The following is a 23,577-nucleotide window of genomic DNA, read 5'->3' on the forward strand; positions in this document are numbered from 1 at the left end:
TCTGTAATAGTGATACTGCATACCATTTTATTAGTATTTAATGAAATCAGTCTTTGCTCTCTTCTTTGCTATCATATCATCGGTTAATTTGCAAAGTCCTGCAAAGCCCTTATTTTGTTCCCCCCTGCCTAGATTGTTCTCCTACTATTTATCTTCACATGGTGCTTGTTGCTGTGTTGAAATTCATGTTTCCACAAATGCAGCATGATGACGGCTCACACAGTGCAACATCAGCTCAAATTTTATTTGCTCATTCCTGAGGTCAGTAAAATGTGTTGAATATAGCAGGCAGCCTACCCTTGTGTTATGTGGTTAACCTGAAATCAGTGTTTTTCTGTCCTCCTAAAAACAAATACCTCTATTTAACGCTACATATAGTGGAGCATTTGTGTTAATTGATTACCTTTTTTGCTGCATTGTCTGTTCATGCTGTTTAAAAAAGAGAATCCACTTATTCCTAGACTGAAATAAGGACAGAGTAACATGTACAATGCCGTCATTTGTCACAAAGTTAGGTAGGGAGATTAATTCACCAAGTCTGTGCTGTGATGAGGTTTTTGAGCTTCTTCCCCTGACGCTTGTGGCACTTGATCCTGTGGAGAGCCAAGCTGTGCTTTGTCAGGTTTTAAAGGGAACAGTGCCAGACCTGACTCCAGTCCTGCGGCATTACCCAAAATGGCAGCTCTCAGTTTGGCTGCCTCTAACAGTTGATAGTTCTCAGAGGACATAAGTGTAGCATATGGGAAAATTTGATGAGGCTGAATTGTGACATTTAACTCTTACTAGGATGCTTATTAACATCTTGCACCGAGTGGCCACTTTATTAGGTACGCAGGACTAATAATGAAGTGGAAGACGTAGTAACTGGTGTGGTCTTTTGTTGCAGTATCTCATCGTTACTGAAATTATTTGTGTTCCTCTGCAAGTGTTCTTGGTACTATCAATAGTATCACACCAGTCTGGCCATTGGCATCAACAAGACATTTTTGTACAGAGAGCTACACCTCACTGGATATTTTCTCCTTTTTGGACCATTCTCTATCACCCCAAAAGATGGTTATATGCGTGAAAATCCCATTAGCTCAGCAGTTTGTGAAAGACGGAACAGCCCATCTGGAATCAACAATTATGCCACGTCCAAAGCTACTTAAAGCAACTTTCTGCCCCATTCTGATGGTTGGCAGGTCATCTTAAGCATGTCTACATGAACAAATGAACAGAGTCTCTGTGAGGTATTTGCATTAACAAGCAGTTGAACACTGAAGAAAGTGGCTAGTTGGCGCACATTTCAGATACATGTGCTGCTGTTTTATTAGGAATTTATGGAGTGACTGAGCACATTATTTAACTCCATGCTTGTTCTTTAAAATCAATATATGTTGGACACTGGACAAATGGTAAATGTGAAGCTGGTACAAATGTGGCCGAGATGTTAAACCATATTGACACAGTGTTTGTTGTGCACATGTTGTTTCCCCTGCAGTGTCTCTCTGATTTAATATAGCATATAAACACATTTCAGTGTCACTGCAGTTGATGGTACTGGGTCAAGTCTACAGTGTATTTCAATAATTCCCTTTTCTGTTTCCACAGAGCCACTATAGAGGAAGTGGAGGGGGATGTGTGCGAGTTGGAATCCAAGCTCGACAAAGTGAGTGCCACCCATGAAAAACATTGACTAATTGTTCATTTGTTGTACTGTGTGAACTGGTTCTTCAGAGGCCATGCTGTGAGTGGACACATGTACTTCTTTTTAAAGGATTGCCTGCGAGTCACATTTTAATGTGGACACTGTGCATCTGGCTTGCACTTTATGAAATATAGGGTTGTGTATGTGTTTTGAAAGTGTATGAAGAAATATCAGTTACACCGTTACCTCATTTTAACACTTTTTTCTCTCACTCAGTGCAGTGTTTGAGCCTTGCCAGTAACTCTGAAAGCTGAGAAGATCACATGTCTATTTTTAAACTAGTTTAGTGAAAAATAAACAAGACATTGAAGTTAATTTACCTGCGCATATTTAATCGACACTGAAAGCCTCAGAATTTATTTTATATCAAATGTGACATTTTGTTTATTGTATTTGTTGAATTTTATTGTACGCTAAAGCTGATTATTACTATTTTTTTTGTTTGCTCTTCTTGTCATTGTTTGCTGAAATGTGATTTGCTGCATGTGAGCCCCATTCCATATGTTTTTCCATGCTTGACTCTTTCAGCAAACCCAGCTTTTACACAGGAATCCCTGTTTTTAATGGCAGTATTTCTTAGCTTTTTGGGGCTATTTCCTGTTGCTGGTTTAAATGACATTCCCACAAGAATTCATTTCACTCATTGTTCTCAAATTAACTAGACCAAAGTAATAAACTAACCGCACAATAGAGTGGTAATGTATAGTGGTGTTCATTCCACACAGTACTGGGAGTATGTTCAGCAGCTGAAGTCGAGGCCTTGACTTTAGAAGATCGCTGTACATTGTTCCTGGACACACAGTCGAACAGATCACACCCTCTTCCCTACCCCGAGTCTGTGACTCAGTCCTGGCTTCACTTCCTCTTGTGCTCTAGAGAAGAAGGATCAGGAGAGTGGGCGTGTTTGTGTGTGTATTGTGAGTGGTTGTGATTCTGTGTGTGGGACAATACTCAAAACACATTAACTATTTTTCAAATCCCATTGGATCTCAAACTTTTTATACCAAGTACCACCTGAGAAAATGTTGAGCTCTTGAAGTAACACCATTATAACCAATGTTATGTTAGATATATCATGAACAAATCTACAAGCATTAAGGGAAGCACTTGGAATTAGTTCTGCCACTATTATTCGATTAAGCGATTACTAAATGAATCGTCAACTATTTCAGTAATTGATTTATCAGTTCGTCAGTGTTTTTTTTGTGTGTTTTTTTTACTTAAAACAAGCTTTCTGATTTCTCAGCTTCTTAAATGTGGATCTTTTCTGGTTTCTTTGCTCCATGTAACAAAGAAAGCATTAAAACTGAATAATTGAGGCACATTGAGGCCGTGTCATCTCCGATGTGGGATTGGATGGAGTTTACGCAACCTGGAATTATCTTTGCACTAAGTGCCTGTTGTTAATTACCAAGAAACTGGCTTCAGAAAAGCCAACTGCAACTTCTCTGTGTCCTTGTAGCAGTGTTTTTATTGTTAAAATAATTGTTGTCTCTTCACTCAAGTATTATCATCTTTTCTCCGTTTCTCATCATTACTGGATTCCAGCATATCTCTCTTTTTTTGTTCTTCCATAAGCCTTTTCTTCTTTGTCTTTTTCTCTCTAGTTGGTGAAGTTGTGTATCGGGATGATTGATGCAGGGAAAGCCTACAATGCAGCCAACAGGCAGTTTGTCAGTGGGATCCGGGAGCTTGCCCAGCAGTCCACCAGAGATGAGGTCATCGAGGTAATTGGGAAAGACGACGTGTCTTGATCTCAAACATAGATTATAATCGTTGTTAATACTTTTGTTACTTTTATTACTTTGATAAGTTTTGTTCTTATGGGGACTGGTATTTATTTATTTATTTATTTTTAAATGTTGAAATAATTAATATAATGAAATAATAGAAACAGAATTTGAATCTGTGTATTTTAACACCTGGCTTAGTTCCCAGATATGAAGAAGCATGTGTTATACTTCCTCTTTGTTTACATGCAGTTCTTTGTTTGCTCTCATGAGTAAAGTGATTTCAAATATCAAATTACATTTTTTTTTTTTTTTAAACAATCAGGCTTGCTAAAAACATGCATTGTCAATTTAATCTTGGAGAGCTCTGATGTTTTGTTTTGTTTTCTCACATGAATTTTTTCATGGCAAGGCAAGAGCTTCCTGTCTGTCTTTGTCCACGGTCTCTCCCTTAGGTTTGAACTGCAGCCACTGCATATATATATATATATATATTGAGAGTAACTTAACCAAAAGAATTCCTTCCCAAGTACTATTGTGTCTCCCAAAAAAAATAAACGTGGTTTCAATATAGCCATATCTATCTGATGGAAGAGTGTGTGTGTCAGTGCGGGCATGTCTGAGATTTAGCATTTGGCTGAAATTTGCATTTCCCTCACTATATCATTTGCACAGCCAACTTTTTCTCCCTCTTAATTTGTATGTGTTCTTACGGTGACGGTCTGTCGTTGCCTTCATGGCTGCTGTACTTTTCTCTTCACAGTCCAGTCTCACAAAGTTTGCTGAGAGCCTGCAGGAGATGATCAACTATCACACGGTATGCTATCACTGCCATGTGAGATTGGATGTACTATCCACATTTTCTTTTCATCTTGACAGCTGTGTGACGACAAAGCTCAGCTGATCTGCTCTGTAACTCTCAGAGTTAAGGAAAGGAGACGGATGAGATTTCATATTACTTTACAATTGTGAAGCAGAGTGTTATTGAAAACGTGTTTGCCTGCATAGCAAACACTGCCCTCCATAAAAAGCGGTTAAAAGAAAGACATTTGGGTCAGATGCAAGGGAAAAAAATGCAGTTTTTTTTCTTTAACCATGATTTGTCAACATAGCTTTGGGATATTTTGTCACGCAAGGGGAAAAAATTGTTCTTTAGGCTTGCTAAAGCAATGGTGGAGCAGCAAGAGAAGTTTCAAGTCTCATAAAATCTATTCATAGTCCTCCATGAATCAGAGTGTTTATCTGTTGAAATAAATCATACCTCACTGAAGCAAACAGGGTCACAGTAAACCTTTTATGACATGGTTATTATCAATTAGGCAGCTGATGTACAAAACAAAAAACTGCCCACCTGGTTTCATACAATTCATAAGATTACAACAATTTTTTTTCAATTAATTTAATAAATTTATGTGGGTTTTTTGTCTTTTTGGGTCACTAATTTTCTCCAGAAGGTCAGGTCTGATTATATGACAGCTCTTTCCCTGAAATATCTTGTTGGTCTCCTCAGTTGTCTATCTAGATATCTGATCAGCATCAGAGTGACATTTAAAAATGGAGAATTTCCTCTATAAGCTACCCCATTAAGACATACTAAAGCAGAGAAAAGAGAGACAGGGCTCATGTTTCACTTTGAAAGTCTCTCCTTTAATGTCATCTCTTCATGTCTTCAGCAATTAGTTTCTTTGACCTATAAAGCCTGCAGCAGTGCCTGTGCCTGTGACTCAATGACGGAGATGTGGTCATGTCAGCTGATTGTCGTATTGGTTTTTACCACTCAGCGATCTACCAGCACATGATTCACCCAAACACAGTTCTCAATCTGTTTTTCACTCCTAGCCACACTAGTTATATTGTCTTATCTGGCCATTAAATCCCATTGAAGCCCTTTTTGAGAGAAAAGTGAGGAAGAGGAAAGCTGTTTGCGTGGGAGCCTGTTTTTAAGGAGGCATGGAGGTTAATGAGGGTATGACTCACATCCCAGAGTGAACGAATCTCGTCATTTCGCGTGTTTATGTCTTTATGAGGGGAGTTTACAAAGTCAGCTGGTTTGTATAATTACCTGCTAAATTGCACCCTGTGATGTTAACACGATATCTCTTAAGCACAGTTGCCGAATGCTGACTAGTTAAAAATTGTGTCGTCTGTAAGGTGAATATGTTTATCAGCTTTTTGCTTGTGGTACAAATAATTATATATATATAAGCTTTTTTTCTCCCCAAAAAACAGAGATGAGTCTTTTTCTTTCTTCACAGATATTATTTGATCAGGCCCAGCGATCAATCAAGACCCAACTCCAAACATTTATCAAAGAGTGAGTATTAACTGGATTAACTATGACGAACAAAGCTTATTTATTCTCAGAGCACACAGAGAATTTTAAAGAATGACCTAAATGCACTTTTCTTTGTCAGCTATGAGAACATGGCACATTAACATTAACAGCGATTGTAAATCAGTTCATCACAAAGAATACTGGACCTGCTCTTAGCATGTGATTATACCACAAAACACCAATAAAATATTAAATTAGTGAGTATGAAAAAAACATGACTGTGTAAAGTTAGTTTCACATGTACTGTGAACTTGTTTCATTTGCTAATACAACACTGAATTCTGGACTGCTTATGTGCAGTAAACAGTGCAGCTTATGGTCTACTTCATTATAAGGATTAGCAGTTTTAATCTTGACACAGCAAAGAGTCTGCAAAGCAAAGAGTGAATTATTCACTGCCTTGTAGCATTCAGATGTGACATAATGACACTGAAGCAAAAGACAAAAAATGAATGTGGAGCAAAATAGTTGAAGATTCTTTGTACCACTATATATATATATATTTTTGCAGTATTTTTCAAAACTTTGTCAACAGGCTTAACATAACTAGTGCTGAAAGAAACAAACAAAAACTCTAATATTTAAGGATCATCAATTTTATTTTTGTCTTATATTTTGGTCTCCACAAAAATGTTGATTACCCATTTATACTTTTTGAATACCATTGTGTATTACCAATACACTGCTTTTTTCCTCCTCCTTCTACCTTCCTTTTTACTAGTGACCTACGCAAGTTCAAAGAAGCAAAGAAGCAATTCGATAAAGTGAGTGAGGAGAAGGAGACTGCACTGATAAAGAACGCTCAAGCACCTCGCAACAAGCAACATGAAGTGGAGGAGGCCACCAACATCCTCACCGCCACACGCAAGTGCTTCCGACACATCGTCCTCGACTACGTCTTACAGGTTGGCCAAAAATATATATGTATACAGTGTTGTACAAGTTGTTTGCTACCAAGAAAACTCCCACAGGTACATTTGTAATTTAGGTTTCAGGGGGTTCGTTCACTTTAGAGAAAATTCTTACCATCAATGAAATAATGTGGTTACAAACTTTTATTTATTTCTGAACTTGTGAAAAAGTCACTGATTCCTATCAAAGACTGAATGGTTTTGAGCTTATGTGTTTGAGCTAACGATATTGGAAGAGGTTTGTTTTTGAGCTTAACCAGCTTGTCTAATATTAGCAAGATAATTTTATCTCCCACTATTCAGGTACAATGACGTTCTTACACTAAAATTGTGGGTGTCAGGTTATGGCACATAATCAGAATAACTGAGCGCATACTGGAATTCTTATAATGTCAAGTCTCAGTTAACATTTTGCAGACAATGAAACAAAACAAGGAGTGTCTTTCTCTCCACTAACATGTTGTGAGTTGGTGTAATACAAAAATATTTTAGATTGCTGACATGCAGCTTTTAACATGGAAGCTTTTAAAAAAAGAAAAAAGCTGAGCTACTCACCATAGCCAACATTTCAATATGGACCTGAACCTCCTGAGTCAGGATTAAAAATGCTGATGTGGCACAGACTAGAGTGAACCACAGCTGCATTTGATTGTTTCGTCCAACGTGAAATGTCCATTTTTATCCATGCAATGTTTCACTTTAACACATCTGAGTGAACTTAGCAGCTCAGCAGAACATGGATGAAGCAGTCGTGTTCCTCTTAGATATTACCGTTCACATTTTTAGGGAAGAATATGTTGAATGACATCTATTATTACATATGTCTGTTTTATTTAAATAAAGCATAAATATAGGCTTCCTTACTCTATACTCTTTTTCAATCTCTTCAAACCTATTTAATGACCTTAGAAGTGCTTATACTGTATATCACTTAATATGTCAGCAGCTTAGTTAGTCTTTCCTCTTGCCCACGGTAGGCCTGATGAATATGGGCCGTCTAGTCTCGTAAGGACGGTGTCAGCCCTGTTATTGAATCTCCCTTCAAAGAACAGACAATGCTTCATGGCCGCAGTTCAGTCCAAAATTAGATTGTGAAAAGGAACCCAAAAGCACAATCCAAAATAGGTTTGTCAGTCTTCTCCAGTGGCCTGCTACATAATCAGTGGCTCATAAAATGAAGCATGGCTGCGAGAAATTAGTTTTTTATCTTGCCTGTTCGTGTGCTTATTGGAAATCTATAGGCCCAGCAGCTAGCACGGCTGATTTTAAATGGGTCTCCTTTAAAGTTCAACATTTAGTGTTGTGCTGTCAGCACTTTTAAAATTCAGCTAACTTGTGCAGCTGTCCTTGCAGGAAATGTTTGCAGTGGATGTTGGCTTCATTTTAGATTTGTTTTTGTGGCATTTTTGCTTAATTATACAGTGCACAGTTTACAGTGACGTGCAAGATGGTGGAAGGAGAGGGAAACAAACAAGAGGGGTTGTAAGCCAGACTTGCATTCATGACATTTTAAGAATGGAGTATGCCTGTTTTACACTGCTGTGCCACGTAGAGCTGGATAAAAAAATACTAAACTAAATTTCAGGTTTGCTTTAGTGACTACTATCAAGCTTTGAAAAAAACACATGAAAATGTAATGAGATGGACAACCTGAAATTAGCCATGACTAAATAGGGACTAATTTAGACCTAAATTTTCTCCAAATGTTGTGTCCTCACAGTCTTACAAGTGTGCAATTACTTCAACCTACCAACCAATTACCAACCAAATGCTCGTAAATTTTGCCTGTGGCTTTTGTGCTTGATGCCACATTTGCACTTTGTCAGTTAAACAGCCATAGTTAGAGGTGCTACTTCAGTCAAAACTTGACTGTGATCAAGAGAAAGAGGAGACTTGTAAAGTTGCGATGCAGCAGTTGCTGGAGCTAGTAGTTGGAAAAGTAAACTTCCTTCCTTGAGTTGGAGTTACATCTGAGCGAGTGATGAATCTAATTTAGAATCTTCCTTGCTTTTGAACGCATCCATAATGCATCCACCACACCCATACAGTGACTCTGCTATTAGTTCTTCTTGTCTGTCACATTTAATTCCTCAAGCATCGGTTTGCGTGTACAATAAGCCATAAGTTATCGGTAACTGCACCGTTTACCAAAAATCTAGACAAGCAGCTCAATTTGGTTAGAAACTCTGAAGTGTCTGACACTCACACATAAACAGAGGGAGACAATGAATGCAGGACAGCACAGATGAGAGACGCTACTACAGTAGCATCCATAGATCAAACATAGGGCTCCCCCTGGTGACATCTTTAAGAACTACTATTCTACTGTATTACTCTTAGAGAAGGTGCGATTTTTCAACCTGACTCTCACTTTGTGTTGTGCAGTTGTTGTTGTTTTCATTATAGATGTTCTCTTTTCTCTGCATATATTATGTTCAAGCATCATCAAATGTCACTGGTACTGAAATCTTCTCTCACTGTTTTCTGTTTGTTTGTTGCAGATTAATGTGCTACAATCCAAGAGAAGATCAGAAATATTGAAATCTGTAAGTCTTTAACTCATCTAATGACATATACATCGTGTCTTCAGGGTCTTTGAGCACTAACATTGCTCTCTTCTCCTCAGATGCTGTCCTTCATGTATGCCCACTTGACATTCTTCCACCAAGGATATGACCTCTTCAGTGAATTACAACCTCTTATGAAGCAACTTGGAGGACAGGTACACACTATAAAATACACACTATAAAACACACACAAAAGGCATTCTAACAGTGTTGCATGTGCAGATATTCCACAGTACCAATACAGAAACACATGAGCATCCATCCACTATCTATACTGTTTACTATTAATTCTCAGCAGTCAATTGGGCATGAAGCAAGTTACAACCTGGAAATATCACCAGTCAACATTCAGCGACAAACAACATTTCACATTTACACTGAGGGGTAATTTGGAGTCTCCAATTAACTTAACCCCTGTCTGAATGTCTTTGGACTGCGGTCAGAAGCCAAAGTACCCAAACAGACAAAGGGAGAACATGCAAAACAAGAATCAAACAAAGAACTTTCTTGATGTCAGATGATGCCAACCACTATTCACCACATTTCTAAACCTAAATCCTCAATGCTGCGGGAATGAATAACTGTATTCAACGCATTACTTCAATTAGTAACACTCAGGAGAACGTCATTATTTGTCAGTCATGTTACAATGAGTGATTCTTATTTACGTAATTAATCCTCTGTCTGATTTGAATTTAACCAGTTAACACGTGATGCCAAAATGTATAAAAAAAAATATGTTATCACATTACTCTTTAAAACTATTGAGATAACTTTGTAAAATGTACCTTATCTTATCACATTGTATAAAATCAGCAAATCTGATAAATATTAATAATATGTCATTTCCCTTTTTCATTTTTACTGCTTCTCGTAGAAGCAAACACTGCACTGGTTCTGGCTTTTGCAGTATTGTCAAAATATACAGTATAAACTCAAGTAACATAAGCAGGAAGATATTTTTAGTGAGGGGAAGAGTAACTGTGAGCCAAGTTTACATTATGTACTGCCTTGCATAAACACCTTTTTATTATGTAGACAAGAACAATATTGTTTCATTATTTATACTTTTCTGTTCAGGGCAAAAAAACCAGAGGAAGCGTTTCATGTGAGACTAAAACTAATATCAACCCTCGGAAAATTATTCGTAATAGTGTCTAGTCACATTATTAAGGGGCAGTGCAACTTCACCTCCAGACAACCTCTTTTCTGTGTGTGTGTGTGTGTGTGTGTGTGTGTGTGTGTGTGTGTGTGTGTGCGTGTGCGTGTGCGTGTGCGTGTGCGTGTGCGTGTGCGCGTGCGCGTGCGCGTGCGCGTGCGCGTGTGCGTGTGCGTCCTCTGGGAAACAGTGCCTTCCCCCTGAGTAAGAGGATGGGCTGAATGTGACTTTAAGATATTATCGCAGAGAAGCTGCTGTTACAATAAGAAGGAATGAGGAAGAAAGCAGCCAGGGGTTGGGCAAGGGTTTTTCCTGCAGTCAGACTCATGCTGTTGACAGTCAGCTGAGAGAACATGGCAAAGAAACACTAGGTTGATTCCACTGGTTGTGAAGTAGTTGCTGATGGCTAACATGCTGGAGAAGTAGAAGAGCCAAATGAGAACAAGAAATCTTTCAATAGTCAGCCGAAGGACAAGGAAGAGGGGAGACCTGCCACAGATTCAGGAGTCAAGGAGGAACCGAGTGAAGCTTGTAAACATGTTTTTCTGACTTCTGAATCAACCCGAAAATGACAAAAGGAACTAAACAGTGTTTTGTAATTTGACAACATTAAAAAGGCCACTTTGAAAGCCAGATCAAGGAGACCCAAGACAGCCGTCCTCTAAGTTGGATTGGAGAAAAGATTGTGGTTTCTAACCCTCATTCTCTGAAGTTGGAACATCTAACGTCCATGCCGTCAAGAAACTGACAGAAAGAATCAAAGAGTGCCAGGATCAGAAGATGGGGAAGACGGGACCCACTTCAAAAAAGAAGATTTTAGGAAGGAATAAGAGGGGAATCTAATCTTATCTAAGCAAAAAGTGATTCAATCAAAATGGAAAAGCATGGACTGTAAGCCTGTGGCTTCAGCACTCCAAAGCCTGAAGGAAAGAAAAAGCAAGGATTGTGTGACAAAAAAGACAGAGACGTGAACAGGACTGTAAAGACAGAGGGAATGGGAGCTAGAGGGATGGTTTCAAGCTGATGAAAGACTAAAGCATAGCTGTGCTTTGTCGCTCCCAAGCATGTCACCCTGAATTTGGAGCAGCACGAAACGGAAAGGAAAGGAAGACCAAAAGCAAAGCCGTGTGAAGTAGTAACAAAAGGACTGTGGATTATATCTTTACTCTCCATCATGAAGCTGAAAAAGGTGGAGAGGCTGTGCAGGGAGGTGTGGAGGAGCTGTCAACAGGTCTGAAAATATGACTTGATGTCTGTGACCAATATAAAGTGATGAAGCGTGGGAATACTAGCCACTATACTACAACATATTCTCCAGCAGTTGGTTAAAAAGGCGACGCTCTGTACTAAACAATCTGTAACAGAGTAGGCTGCACATAAACCATTTTCATCATTCGTCAAAAATGTTTTTATTTTTTATTTGTTATCTAGTTTTTGGAGAATATTAATACTAAATAACTACCCCAGTTGAACGTGAGTGCAGGAGGAAGTGTAGCTATTTATGTTACATAAAAACGTTTAGGTGAGAAGACATTATGTAAGTGGGCAGTGGATGAGTGGAGCTGATTTCATACCTGAGCCTAGAGTCATAAGTAATTCTGGAGTGGATCAAGTATCAAGTGATCTTACACAACCATTTTACCAGTGGGGATGGCTTTACCTGGGAACAGAAGACTGAAAATATAAAATATAAAATGCATATCAATCTCTTAGAAATGTGGGAGGAAAATGGTGGTTAGAAAAAATCCCAGGAAGACTGGTAGTGAATGCAGAAAACCAGGGGCTTTTCCAACACTGTGGTTGTAGAAAATAACCAACAGAACTGGTATGTAGCTGCAGCTGATAAAGGAAGTCACAACAGGGTTTAGACTTTAGAGCAAGTCACTTAAACAAGGAAATGGTGTTGAATGATTTTAACCTACAGTCAACCAATGAATCTGAAATTTCTATTTGAATGTATTTGCATGACAACATCATGCCTCAATGCTTTTGTTTCCATGCCTGCTTCTAAATATAAGATATTATGCCAAATGCATCTTTCTATGACACAGATGCTGATGGTTGAACACATGTTGAATTATTTTCATTCAGAGGGACTTTTTGTAACGTTTCCATGAATCACATTGCTCGTCATCATAGTTCCATGTCAGGACAGATCTGAACACAAACTGAGATTGACCAAAGGGCTGTAGTGTAGTGCAGACTGAATGAAATGTTTAAGACCGATTCTCTCTGCCGTTATTGTCAGTGGGTGCTGCACAGTGGAATAGATAAGTTGTAAAGGTATGGTGAGTCATGACATAAAATATGTGGAGACGTACACCTTTACAGATACTGATGCAAGCAAATAGGTAACATGGACTGGATTGGCCGAGGTTGTTATGTAACGACGAGGAAAAACATTTCCCATCTGATGCTATCAGCCTGCTGCTCTTTCGCCCACCCATTTCCTGTCTAAACAAAAGAACCAGCTCCCTGAAATGCTGTCTTCTCTGAATATATCGGATAGCAGCATTTTCATGTCAGTACAAATTTAGATGAACAAAGCCCAGTGACTTAGATGTTAATAAGCTGCCTGTTACTTTTGCCAAACTGATTTTGGCTGTTGCAGACGGCCAGAAATTATTAGTAGAAGAAGTATGTGTGTTTAAAAAAACAAAAAAACAATGCAGAGAATAAGTGAATTGTTGGTTTTGTATTCTGTATTATTTTATGTCTTCTCTGTTGCCTTTTAGTATGAATTGTCCTCACGCTTCCATTTGTGGTTGCTGTTGCCTGTAAAACCACCACAGGCATTTGAAAGTAAATAATGAACGCACCCAATGTTCAGTAAACACGCAGGACTTGTTTTAATAAGCCTTGATTGTCACAAATCCCTGCCCTGATTAACTTTCGTTTCATTAAGGCTCCAAGCTGCTGACAGTGGCACTGGAAACCCTGGTCTTTTTGTTCAGTATGTTTATTCTTCTTCAGCTGTTTGATGTCCTCACATAAAAATCAAAGGGAAACATCACATCAAAGGACAAACCTTGGAGCCTTATCATACCTGCTTGCAGATCTAGTGATTTCTTCTTTCAAAATTCTCTTACTTACTTTACTTACTTTAATTACTGCTGGCAACACTTCAAGCCCATGTCAAATTTACATCTACAATCAATATTGCAATGTTGATTTGAAAGCAATCAGTAATTAACACACAATTCTGGGCCTCTCCTGCCTCATGTATTTTAGGTGTTGCTAGTTAAAATGTATGTGTCTTATAGATACACCTGTACAGCTTACACACTGTAGAGTTGCAGCTTTAAGATTTAGTTGCAGGGTAAAACTTTGGACCCTACTCGCCCCATATTTTTGTGTAATTCTACATTACCCCCCCCCCCCCCACCATCACCAATCATTCGTTGACCTAAAATCTAATACTGTTCCCTTTGTTGTTAAGGCTCGAGACATGCTGATTTAGGTCACATTGCAGCCACAGACTATAAAAAGGGGCACAGTAGAAGTTCACTGTTAAGGCAAACTGGCACTTTTGCGACATCTTTGTACGACATCGTTGAAGCCAAAATATATGGCTTTCTCCTCTCCTCAAAAGATCCATTATCTCTCTTTACACCATTGTTACCACAAGAGATGAGGAGAACAAGTTATCCCCCATTAAATTTCACACATGATGAAAGGCAACAGTTCATTTTGATCTGAAGAGAAAAGTGTCTTGACTTCATGAATGTGACCTGAAAAAGCTGTTACTGGAATCTTTTTTATAATGCACATCGGCGTACACTGTTCACATACAGAAACAACAGCTTTGAATGGCCTAGCATTAGATTTTGTGACAGTATATTCAGACCACACATATCTGTGTGGGGTGATAACGTCTTAGTGAGTGCACTAAGTAAATATTTTCCCTTGAATAAGAGCTGTTACTAAATTTTATATGTGTGAATGTGCAGTTTTGTAAGCTTGACTAATCAGTTCTTCTGTCCCTTGCAGTTGGACCAGCTGGTGGTGGATGCTGCCAAAGAGAAGAGAGACATGGAGCAGAAACACTCCACCATCCAACAAAAGGTACACACACACACACACACACACACACACACACACACACACACACGCAGAAAGTTTATTCTATGACTTACAGGAAGGTGAAGCCAGTGTAAAGACTCAAGTAATGCGCTCTGATGTTTTTGTACTGGTTAAAACTCAAGCTACAGCGTTCTGAATTAGTTACAGCTGTTTAGGGCTCTTTGTCAGAAGACTGTTACAATGGTGAAACCTACTGGAGATGAAAGCACGCATAAGCTCCTCTTGGTCTGTTTGGGACATAAAACCTTTGACTCTGCATATATTTTTAAGGCTTTTTAAGACCAATTCCATATGGCTCATCACTCTGGGATCTTACCAGACTGACTTTGATCCCACAGCGAAAATATCTCATCCCTCACTGTCAGCTCTTTACTGATATGATGAAATGCTCCATGATAGAATAACAACATTTTACCTGACAAGACCATGGAAGCATTCAAGTCCTCATGTAATGGTGGTAAAATCCTTATAATATTCTTTCTAATCAAAATTGCAGAGGCTCTCTTGATGAAAAAGTTGATATGCTGAAACTGTTAATTTCCCCCATTCATTTTAAACTTTATTTGTTGTTGTCATTTGCTTGAATGGAAGAAGTACCCTGGCCTCAGGTGTCATGTGATCCCTGTTGATGAGCTCAGTCACACATGCCCATTTATTATTGACAGCTACACTAACAAGATTTGGTTTCAGCACTCCAACCATGATATTCCATGACAACTCACACTTTTTAATGAATCACAGGGGCAGATTTTTGAAAATAATAATTGATAAGCAAAATCTGTTTTTTATAGTATAATAGTAGTGGTAGATCATCATAATCCTGTTCAACATACTACATCATTACTGCCAGGCAACGTATTAGTTCTTTACTCAGCTGTTCTCTGCTGATCTTCAGTGAATTTATCTGTGAAGATTGTTTCTTTCTCTGTAAGTGCTTTTTGTCTTTTTTTTTTGTATCCAACTTTTTCCTATTAATATTTATTTTGTTCTGTCCTCTTTCTCTTCTTTCTTCCTGGTCAGGTTGGTGCACTCACTCTCACCCTCTTCTTGCTCGAGTTATTTGATATTATTTTATTCTGTCCCTGACTGCACCCTTTCATCGAGCTGTTAGCTCACAATCTTTCTGCTCTCTTTCCCCCCTCTTTTTTTTCTGCTGCTCATTACAGGCTGCTCTGCAGGTAAGCTGTAACTCTTCCTCTTTCCTCCACTCACTGTCACTTTTGTGTTACGTCTGCATGGTTGAATAGATACTGTGCTTAGACTTTTCTTTTCCAACTCTCACCTTTTGTTGGAAGAGGAGTGAAACAAAACAATACAGTTTGTATAAGATAATGTGATAATGTGATCACACAAAGCCAAACTTAAGACAAAAGTTAACATTGATTCATTCAAAACAAGTAAAAACTTACTTACTGTACAAAAAATAACTTGTATAAATAGAAGCTTAGGCTAACTGCCTTTTTCTCCCAGAAGTGACACAAATATACTGTACACAAATAACACAGACTGGTGTTTTTTTCAGAATAGATACTTAAAAATATATATAATATATTATTATTATTTTTATTTTTTTCAAAAATCGATTTTTGAAGTTTATGAATCGATTCAGAATCGTGGATGATTAGAATCGTGATTCATATGTGAATCGATTTTTTTCCCCACCCCTACAACATGCCTGATATGATGCTATTTAACACACATCCTTTATGCCTTTTATACTTTTGTGTATGCTTTAGTCCTAGTAAACTTTGATAATGTTATTTCTTCCCTCAAAGGACTTTTCACACAGTCCTGTCCTCATGGCGCTTGTTTTGAGATTGATGTAGAAGCATATTTACTTGATTAGTTAGCAAGGTCGGTCACGTTATTAATAGACATTCATAGACTTTTGTAAAGCGACATTTGATAACACACAACAGTGGATTAATTCTGCTATATATCCTGTGCTATACGGTCATCTTTTACTTGTCATTTTCACAGTGTCATAGGCTAAAGTGCAAACGCTATTTTACTGTATATATTGAACTCTTTAACCCCAAGACTTTGAAATAGAACCTACAGTTATATAGTATATGAATTCATCAAATTCAGTATCGACCAATGTAATATGCACTGGTACATTGGTGATGAGGTTATTGACTTGTGGCGGTGTCTTCTTCTCTTACTTGTGTGTGACCATTTCTTTTAGTCCTGAATTGCTGACATGTCATTAGTCAGTGAAAACTTGACTCGCGCTGCCCCCTCGAGGCTTATTTTATTTATGCGTCTTGTCAATCCTATACATACTGTCCACTTAATTTGTGGATCCTCATGGGGATTGACAGGAGTCCTGACTCCTGAGGTTGTGTTTAGTATGCCTGTCTGCCGTGTGCATAATTTAACACAAGCACTGTGAGCAGAGGGTATGACGCTTCCACAGTGGTACTACAGCGAGGTGCGCTGCTTAGCTGAAGATATTTCTGTCTTAACTCATAAAAAAACAAGCAGGAGCCATTGGTTTTTGCGACAGCTCTAAATGTTTTAAATGTTTTAAAAGCTTAATTCTTTTAATGGGCAAACATAAATTTTTGTTTTAGGGATACACGTTTCAAACCTAAAACATGATGCATTGACTTGTTTTGTTTACATATTTGATGTCACGTGAGGAAGATAAGAGAGTGAGGGGAAAAACCGAGTATGCGTCTGTTAAACTGAGGTCCGTATAAATGTTTGATGTCTGAGCTCCTCTGCTCAGTCCACTTGATTATTCTAACTCAGCCCTAACCCTAACTCAACACATGCACACACAGTTGAGGTGATCTTCGTGTAGAGTTTAAGGCCTTAGGAGGAGGAGGAGCATCGAGACCTGTGACGAAAGTTGTGAGTGGCACGTACAGAGCCACAGTAGAGGGGGAGGTGAGAGACGAGTCACGTTGCTTATTGTGCCGGACTGTCATTGAGATGCTGCTCAGGTAAACATTGAGATCACAAAGATTCAGTCGCACACAGAATGAAGATTTTCAGCCGTTTCCACTATGTTTGGTATCTGGTGAGTGTGACTAAGAGGGATGACGTAAGACTATTTGTGTTGGCTTTGCTTTTTGTAGTAACTGTCAGTTTATGTTTGTGTGGATGTGACTCCTGTGTGTTTACCATTTTAAGAAAGTTTCTATCATTGATTACTGTGTTAGCGTAAAGAAATACACATTTCTTTTCTCTGTGTAATGTTTTAGGAGGTGACTGAGCTCGACTCTTTACCAGGCTACCGCAACTTTTGTGCTTGGAGGTCAACCTCCGTACGTAGAGTCACTGCATCAATTTCCATCTGACTTCCGTTTGTAACCCTACCTGTCCATGTCTTTCATGTCCTCTTCTGTCCTGTCCAAGCAAAGAGACTGCATTGCGGTGTTTGAGTTCTTTGCACCATCGGCTGTATGTTGCACATGCATTTGTTTTTCTTGACGTGTGTTGATCATGCAGCATGCATTATTTTAACAACTCATTGTTGTTAAAGTCAACTCAAGTTGTTGGTTTGATGTTAGTGAGTGGTTTCCTGCTTTGCAGGCAGCAGAAAGATGTTTACATCACAGCCACGTCACACTACATTGTGTGTTTCATTCTTTGGTCCCCATCTTAGAAGGGATAGTCACGTAGTGCTTGTGTGTGTTCATGTGTGAGTCAATGGGCACATGGTTCAGAGTGATCAGTGTCATTAGCTCCCTTTCCCAAGCCCATTGTAAGGTCAGTTGTGTTTCTGTACAGTCATAATTTTGTCCCACTTCCTGCAAAAGGTGATTGGTTGAATTCTGTATTAGTTGCCTTTCCATTTCCTCACTCTGAAGCTTAATAGGGATGTACTTTGTTCCCCATTTACACCCAAAATAACCTCTTGTTCCAGTGTATGTCATGCAGGAACATCATACTCTGGTATCACAGGACAGAGGGTTTAACATGAGCCTTTTGCTCAGGTTACATCCGTAGATCTAGGCGATGAAAAGGACCATGCAAACAGACATTCATGCTGCACAGCATCATTTTGTGTCCAAATAAGAGATGTCATTGTAGGCTCAATAAATAAATATGAAGCATCGAACATCATTACCCATTAGAGGTAAATACAAACTATACTGAAGACACAAGCACACAGTGATCACAACCCTGAAGTAAGCAACACGCCTGCTGGATTATCAAGGTTATCAGTAGTAGTAGTAGTCATTGGTTGTTGTATGCTTTGATGTTCCTAATGTAATATTGAACAACTTACAGGTTGTCAGTAAAACCAGCTGATTTTACGAGTTTGGCAGGCAGGGGAATATTAAGCCTTCCTCCTATTAATGCTTTAAAGGTTTGTTTTAATCAAATGTTTTTACAACTAATAAAGCTATACACCTTTTCCATTCAAAACTTATATTCTCATTGGTTTCATTTTAAGATCAAGATGAATTGAGGCTGTGTCAGCAAGTCATTTAGAGTCACAAGCCTCGATATCGAGATGATGACACTACATGTAAACTGACTCGACAAAGACACACACAGGTCTGTGTAGCTATTCCCCTCAGGACACTGCACTGACTTCCATTCATTTGGAGAGCCTAAACGGTAAACCACAGTTAATTCTAATCCTAGTCCTAAACAGTTCCTCGGAATTGAGGTTGTGCCTCATTGGGACCAGGTTTCGGTCTGACCTGACGTTTATGCTAGAAGAGATAATAACAAGTACAAGTACACACACACACACAATCACACACACACGTACCAGGGTGTTCTATTGTCACTTGAAACTGAGGAAGCTGGGAGGGTGTTAGGAAAGTGTGGCAGCAGCTCAGGTAGTTAAAGATAGCCCGGTCATAGGGACAGGCCCATGACAGCACAGCAGACTGAGTTACAGCAGAAGCAGAGTTGGAAAGGAAAAAAGATGCATGACAGTTAAGCTAGACCGTTCTTCTTAGAAGACAATAACTGTTTCACTAACCACCGTGCTGAATACCTTGAGTACTGGGGAAGTACAGCAGTAATGGGAAGGGAATTGCAAATGCTTAATGCGTGCTACATTTTCACTGCTGCTGTATTGATTTGATGAAACAGATGTTGTGCATATTTGTTTTTTGGTATGGAATTCATCTTGTTATCATTTCACATAAGGCCTTGATGACAAATCTCAAAGAAGTAGTAAGATCGCACCACACAAGAGGACTTCCAGTATTTTTGTTAGATTTCTATTAAACGGGCAATGCATTGGTTGCAATGGTTTCTTTTAAAGCATAATGCAATTGTTTCTGTGTTTTCTGGTTTGCAGTGTGAAACTTTGTTCTGGTCCGTGTGAGCAGTGGTTTTCTCCAAGACTTTGGGAAAAGAGTCAAACCACACCCAAAAGAAAATCACTAGTACCAATAATTCCTTGAGATAATGCAGGGAAATTATTTTAACACAATATTTGTTTGCTTTCTTTTCCTCCCTTCCATCTGTTTTTTTCCCAGGATTTCTCAAATGATGACTCTAAGCTGGAATACAATGTGGACGCAGACAACGGCATTGCTATGGAGGGTTATCTGTTTAAGAGGGCCAGCAATGCCTTCAAGACATGGAATAGGTACAACACACACATTTCAATTAGCAATTTTATGAATTCATTAAATGATGAAGTTGTGGATTTATGAGGGCAACCACTGTTATCAGAATGTAAAGTAGATGGTGCTAAACATTTGAATGCCTCAGCAAGTGCTCATGCTTTGATCAGGATTTTTTTATATCATGGCCACAAGAACATAATTGTGTAAGATGGAAGAGGTTATATTTTAATGGCTACATTGATTAAACATTTTAATACAGTTCCTGGGAGTCCTACCACCCCACCACTTTGGTTTTAGACCTTAGATGATACCTATATTCATGCATACATACTTTTCCTTTCCTAATGTTATGTAAAATAAATGGTGGCCTATGGTATTTCTGTTTTTCTGTAAGAATGCACATATAGTAGATTTTTAGAATATACCCATTTAGTTTTACATACATACACTGTTCTAACAGGAGCTGAAACACAGTCCCTCTTGAATCAGCTGACCTGTTCATCAGCTGTGTCTCTAAATGTATTTCCATCACTGTCATGCAGACTGTCATCACACGATGACAAGGCGTGTTATTCTAGGAGCATCAGTGGCGACTGTTTGTGACTTTGTTTTTATTTTTCTAAATAAACTCATGATCTCCTTTCAGGCGTTGGTTTTCCATCCAAAACAACCAGCTAGTTTACCAGAAGAAATTTAAGGTATGTTAAGTGACTCCCTGAACCATCATCAAATATGCATGTAATGAACTTAACAGCTCAAATACCATTCCAGGGTTTGCTGGCAGCCAATTCAAAATGTAGACAGACCACAGCTATATGTGAAGATGTCCAGATATGCATGTACTTCCACCGCATTACGTTGAAGAATTTATTTGCATTGTTTTATTGCAATTGTGCATTAATAAAATGCAAGAACATTTTAAATGTAATTGTTTGTCTTTTAGCATGGGCGTGTTTGAACTAAGAGAAATAGATACTGTGATAAAACAAGCTGCATGTTTTTAGCAACATTGTTTTTTGTGCATTATATTTAACTGCTGCTTTGCTGTCCCCTCAGGACAATCCCACAGTGGTGGTAGAGGATCTGAGACTATGTACAGTCAAACACTGTGAAGACATAGAGCGTCGCTTCTGTTTCGAAGTGGTGTCACCCACCAAGTAAGTTTGAGTCATTGAAATGTCCCCCTGTCTCCAAACACAGAGTTTATCTTTTAAAAGATGGTTTGTATACCCGCCTTTGAGCATCTAATGTGCATGCTCACATGCACATTAGATGCATAGCAGCGGTCTGATGTCTCTGTGTCCCAACAGGAGCTGTATGATGCAGGCGGACTCGGAGAAGCTGCGTCAGGCCTGGATCAAAGCCGTCCAGAACAGCATCGCCTCTGCCTTCCGAGAAAAGGGAGAAGATGGCGAGGTAAAAACCAAACAGGCCATTTAGATATTTGCAAATTATTCATTTAGACAAAGACATTCCACAAGAAATAAATGCAAAGAAAGACATAAAGACTTCAAACCCTTTATCAAGCTATTTATATTACTGTATAAAACCTCAGTCAAATGTTGCACAGTAAAAAGTACAGAAGATCAATTTTAACAATCACAGCTTAGAATAAACAGGAATTCAGGGATTGTCAAACTAGGAAGACTAGTATGTAAAAATTAGTTTTTAGAAGGTTTTTGAAGGTGTGTACTAATTCTGCTAATTTTAGGTGGGTATGGGGAACAGTGAGGAGGTATGTGGTTGGTAGGGTTATGATATGTAGGTCTTGGCAAGACCATGGATGTCTTTGTACATTCAGAGTCATATTTCTGAATAAAATGGTGAGCCTGTGGAGGGATGTGAGAATGGGAGTGCCAGGAGGTGCCATATGAGAGTCAGGCTGCTGCTGCATTCTATTATGATTTGAAGAGCAGAATTGAGGAGCATAGTAAATGCTTATAAAATCTTAAAGTAATGCTCCACACAAGACAAGAACATTAAAAAGTATCCTCTATAAAATATAAAAACACTTTTCTACCTCATCGTAACAAATTCACAAATTCACTTTTCAATTCATTTGTTTATATATTTTTATTTTATTTTTATATATGTTTTTTTGGGGGGTTTGGTAGAAGCTGGACAGGAAGTCGTCCACATCAACAGGGAGTCTGGACTCAGGTGGAGAGCCAAAGGAGAAGTCATTGAAAGGGGAGAGTGCCCTGCAGAAGGTCCTGGCCATCCCGGGTAACACCTGCTGCTGTGACTGTGGCCAGCCTGACCCTCGCTGGGCCAGCATCAATCTGGGCATCACCCTCTGTATACAGTGCTCCGGTATCCACAGGTAACGTGTAACTGTGTTTTTGGTCTTTGCAAATAGATGGCATGTTATTTGCTATTTTTCACTCATTTTAAAGTCAGATTGAGATTAACACCATTTCTGTGAACTGAATCCGATCAAATACAGGGTCAGATCAGAAGAGTGCAGTCAAAACAGGAAGTGGATTAATAATGAGTCACAGATTATGCAGATCAATATGATTTTTTAAAGGTAGGAAAAAAAAGAAAATTACAAAGAAAGACAAAACTTATTGTCGTGTTGGGAATTTTTAGTAGTCAGACACTTAAGTAAACTTGGAATAATCCATAAACGCACCCAATTTTAGGACAAATTATTTATTCATTTATCGCTTTGCTGAGTTCACATTGGATGCCATGGATTATCTTTTCTATCAGTCATAGTGTTTGATATAAAAAATAAAATATTTAATGATTAGACAGGTCAGCAGTTCAGGTCAGACTCCATGTAACCATGTAAAGCAGTTACTTCCTCTCTAATCACAATAGGATTTTAACCAGGGTGGTAATATATAATTACTCAATGTGTTTCATCTCTAAATCACAATTTCTTTCCTTTATTTTTCTATTTTATTGCAATTTATACTTCCAGTTATCTATCTACTGTAACAACTATATATTGTATCTACAGGATTGTTGTGCTTATTTGTGATAAAACCTGTAAATAGACCCCAATTTTATGCCTGAAACTACATCTTTATGTTGAAAATGATTGACACTACATTGACAATGTTAAAGAATGCTTTGTGGGGGTTTTTTTCACCTGCAGGAGTCTCGGGGTGCATTTCTCTAAAGTTCGGTCTCTAACTTTGGATACATGGGAACCAGAACTACTAAAGGTTAGCATTGAAAACAATGTACCTGAATCGTACTGTTCAAGTCTGTCTTTTAGGAAGAGCCATCTTAGTCACTTTATATTTTTATTCCACTCATTTGGATTCTTGATATCATTGTGATCATGATTATCCAGTTGTTAACCAATTATCACCTTGTTTTTTCTTCTCCACAGTTAATGTGTGAATTGGGCAATGGAGTGATCAACCAGATTTACGAGGCTCGACGAGAGGAGCTCGGAGCCAGAAAACCACAGCCAGGAGACCCCAGGTACTGTGACTCAGAGAAAACAAACAAGTGCTTATCATTTTCTCTTGAATAAGTTCTCACTGGATGTGTTCCTTCAGAGCTTTTTTCATTCTTCATGTTGTGAAGTAGTTGA

The 23,577-nt window shown here is 38.6% G+C and overlaps 1 protein-coding gene across 1 annotated transcript in view; it reads left to right on the forward strand.

The window, feature by feature from the left end:
- Positions 1–23,577, forward strand: part of LOC310925628 (arf-GAP with coiled-coil, ANK repeat and PH domain-containing protein 2-like) — a 42,960-nt gene that overhangs the window by 10,378 nt on the left and 9,005 nt on the right. The window contains exons 2-16 of the mRNA XM_083887615.1: positions 1,594–1,651; positions 3,298–3,417; positions 4,184–4,237; positions 5,676–5,734; positions 6,477–6,660; positions 9,168–9,212; positions 9,293–9,388; positions 14,383–14,457; positions 19,932–20,044; positions 20,671–20,722; positions 21,081–21,181; positions 21,335–21,440; positions 22,139–22,347; positions 23,131–23,200; positions 23,371–23,465. Coding sequence (XP_083743741.1) covers positions 1,594–1,651; positions 3,298–3,417; positions 4,184–4,237; positions 5,676–5,734; positions 6,477–6,660; positions 9,168–9,212; positions 9,293–9,388; positions 14,383–14,457; positions 19,932–20,044; positions 20,671–20,722; positions 21,081–21,181; positions 21,335–21,440; positions 22,139–22,347; positions 23,131–23,200; positions 23,371–23,465 — 1,437 coding nt within the window. The remainder of the gene's footprint in view (positions 1–1,593; positions 1,652–3,297; positions 3,418–4,183; positions 4,238–5,675; positions 5,735–6,476; positions 6,661–9,167; positions 9,213–9,292; positions 9,389–14,382; positions 14,458–19,931; positions 20,045–20,670; positions 20,723–21,080; positions 21,182–21,334; positions 21,441–22,138; positions 22,348–23,130; positions 23,201–23,370; positions 23,466–23,577) is intronic.

This window comes from Microchirus variegatus, assembly GCF_963457635.1.
Source record: "Microchirus variegatus genome assembly, chromosome: 4".
Lineage (NCBI taxonomy): Eukaryota > Metazoa > Chordata > Actinopteri > Pleuronectiformes > Soleidae > Microchirus > Microchirus variegatus.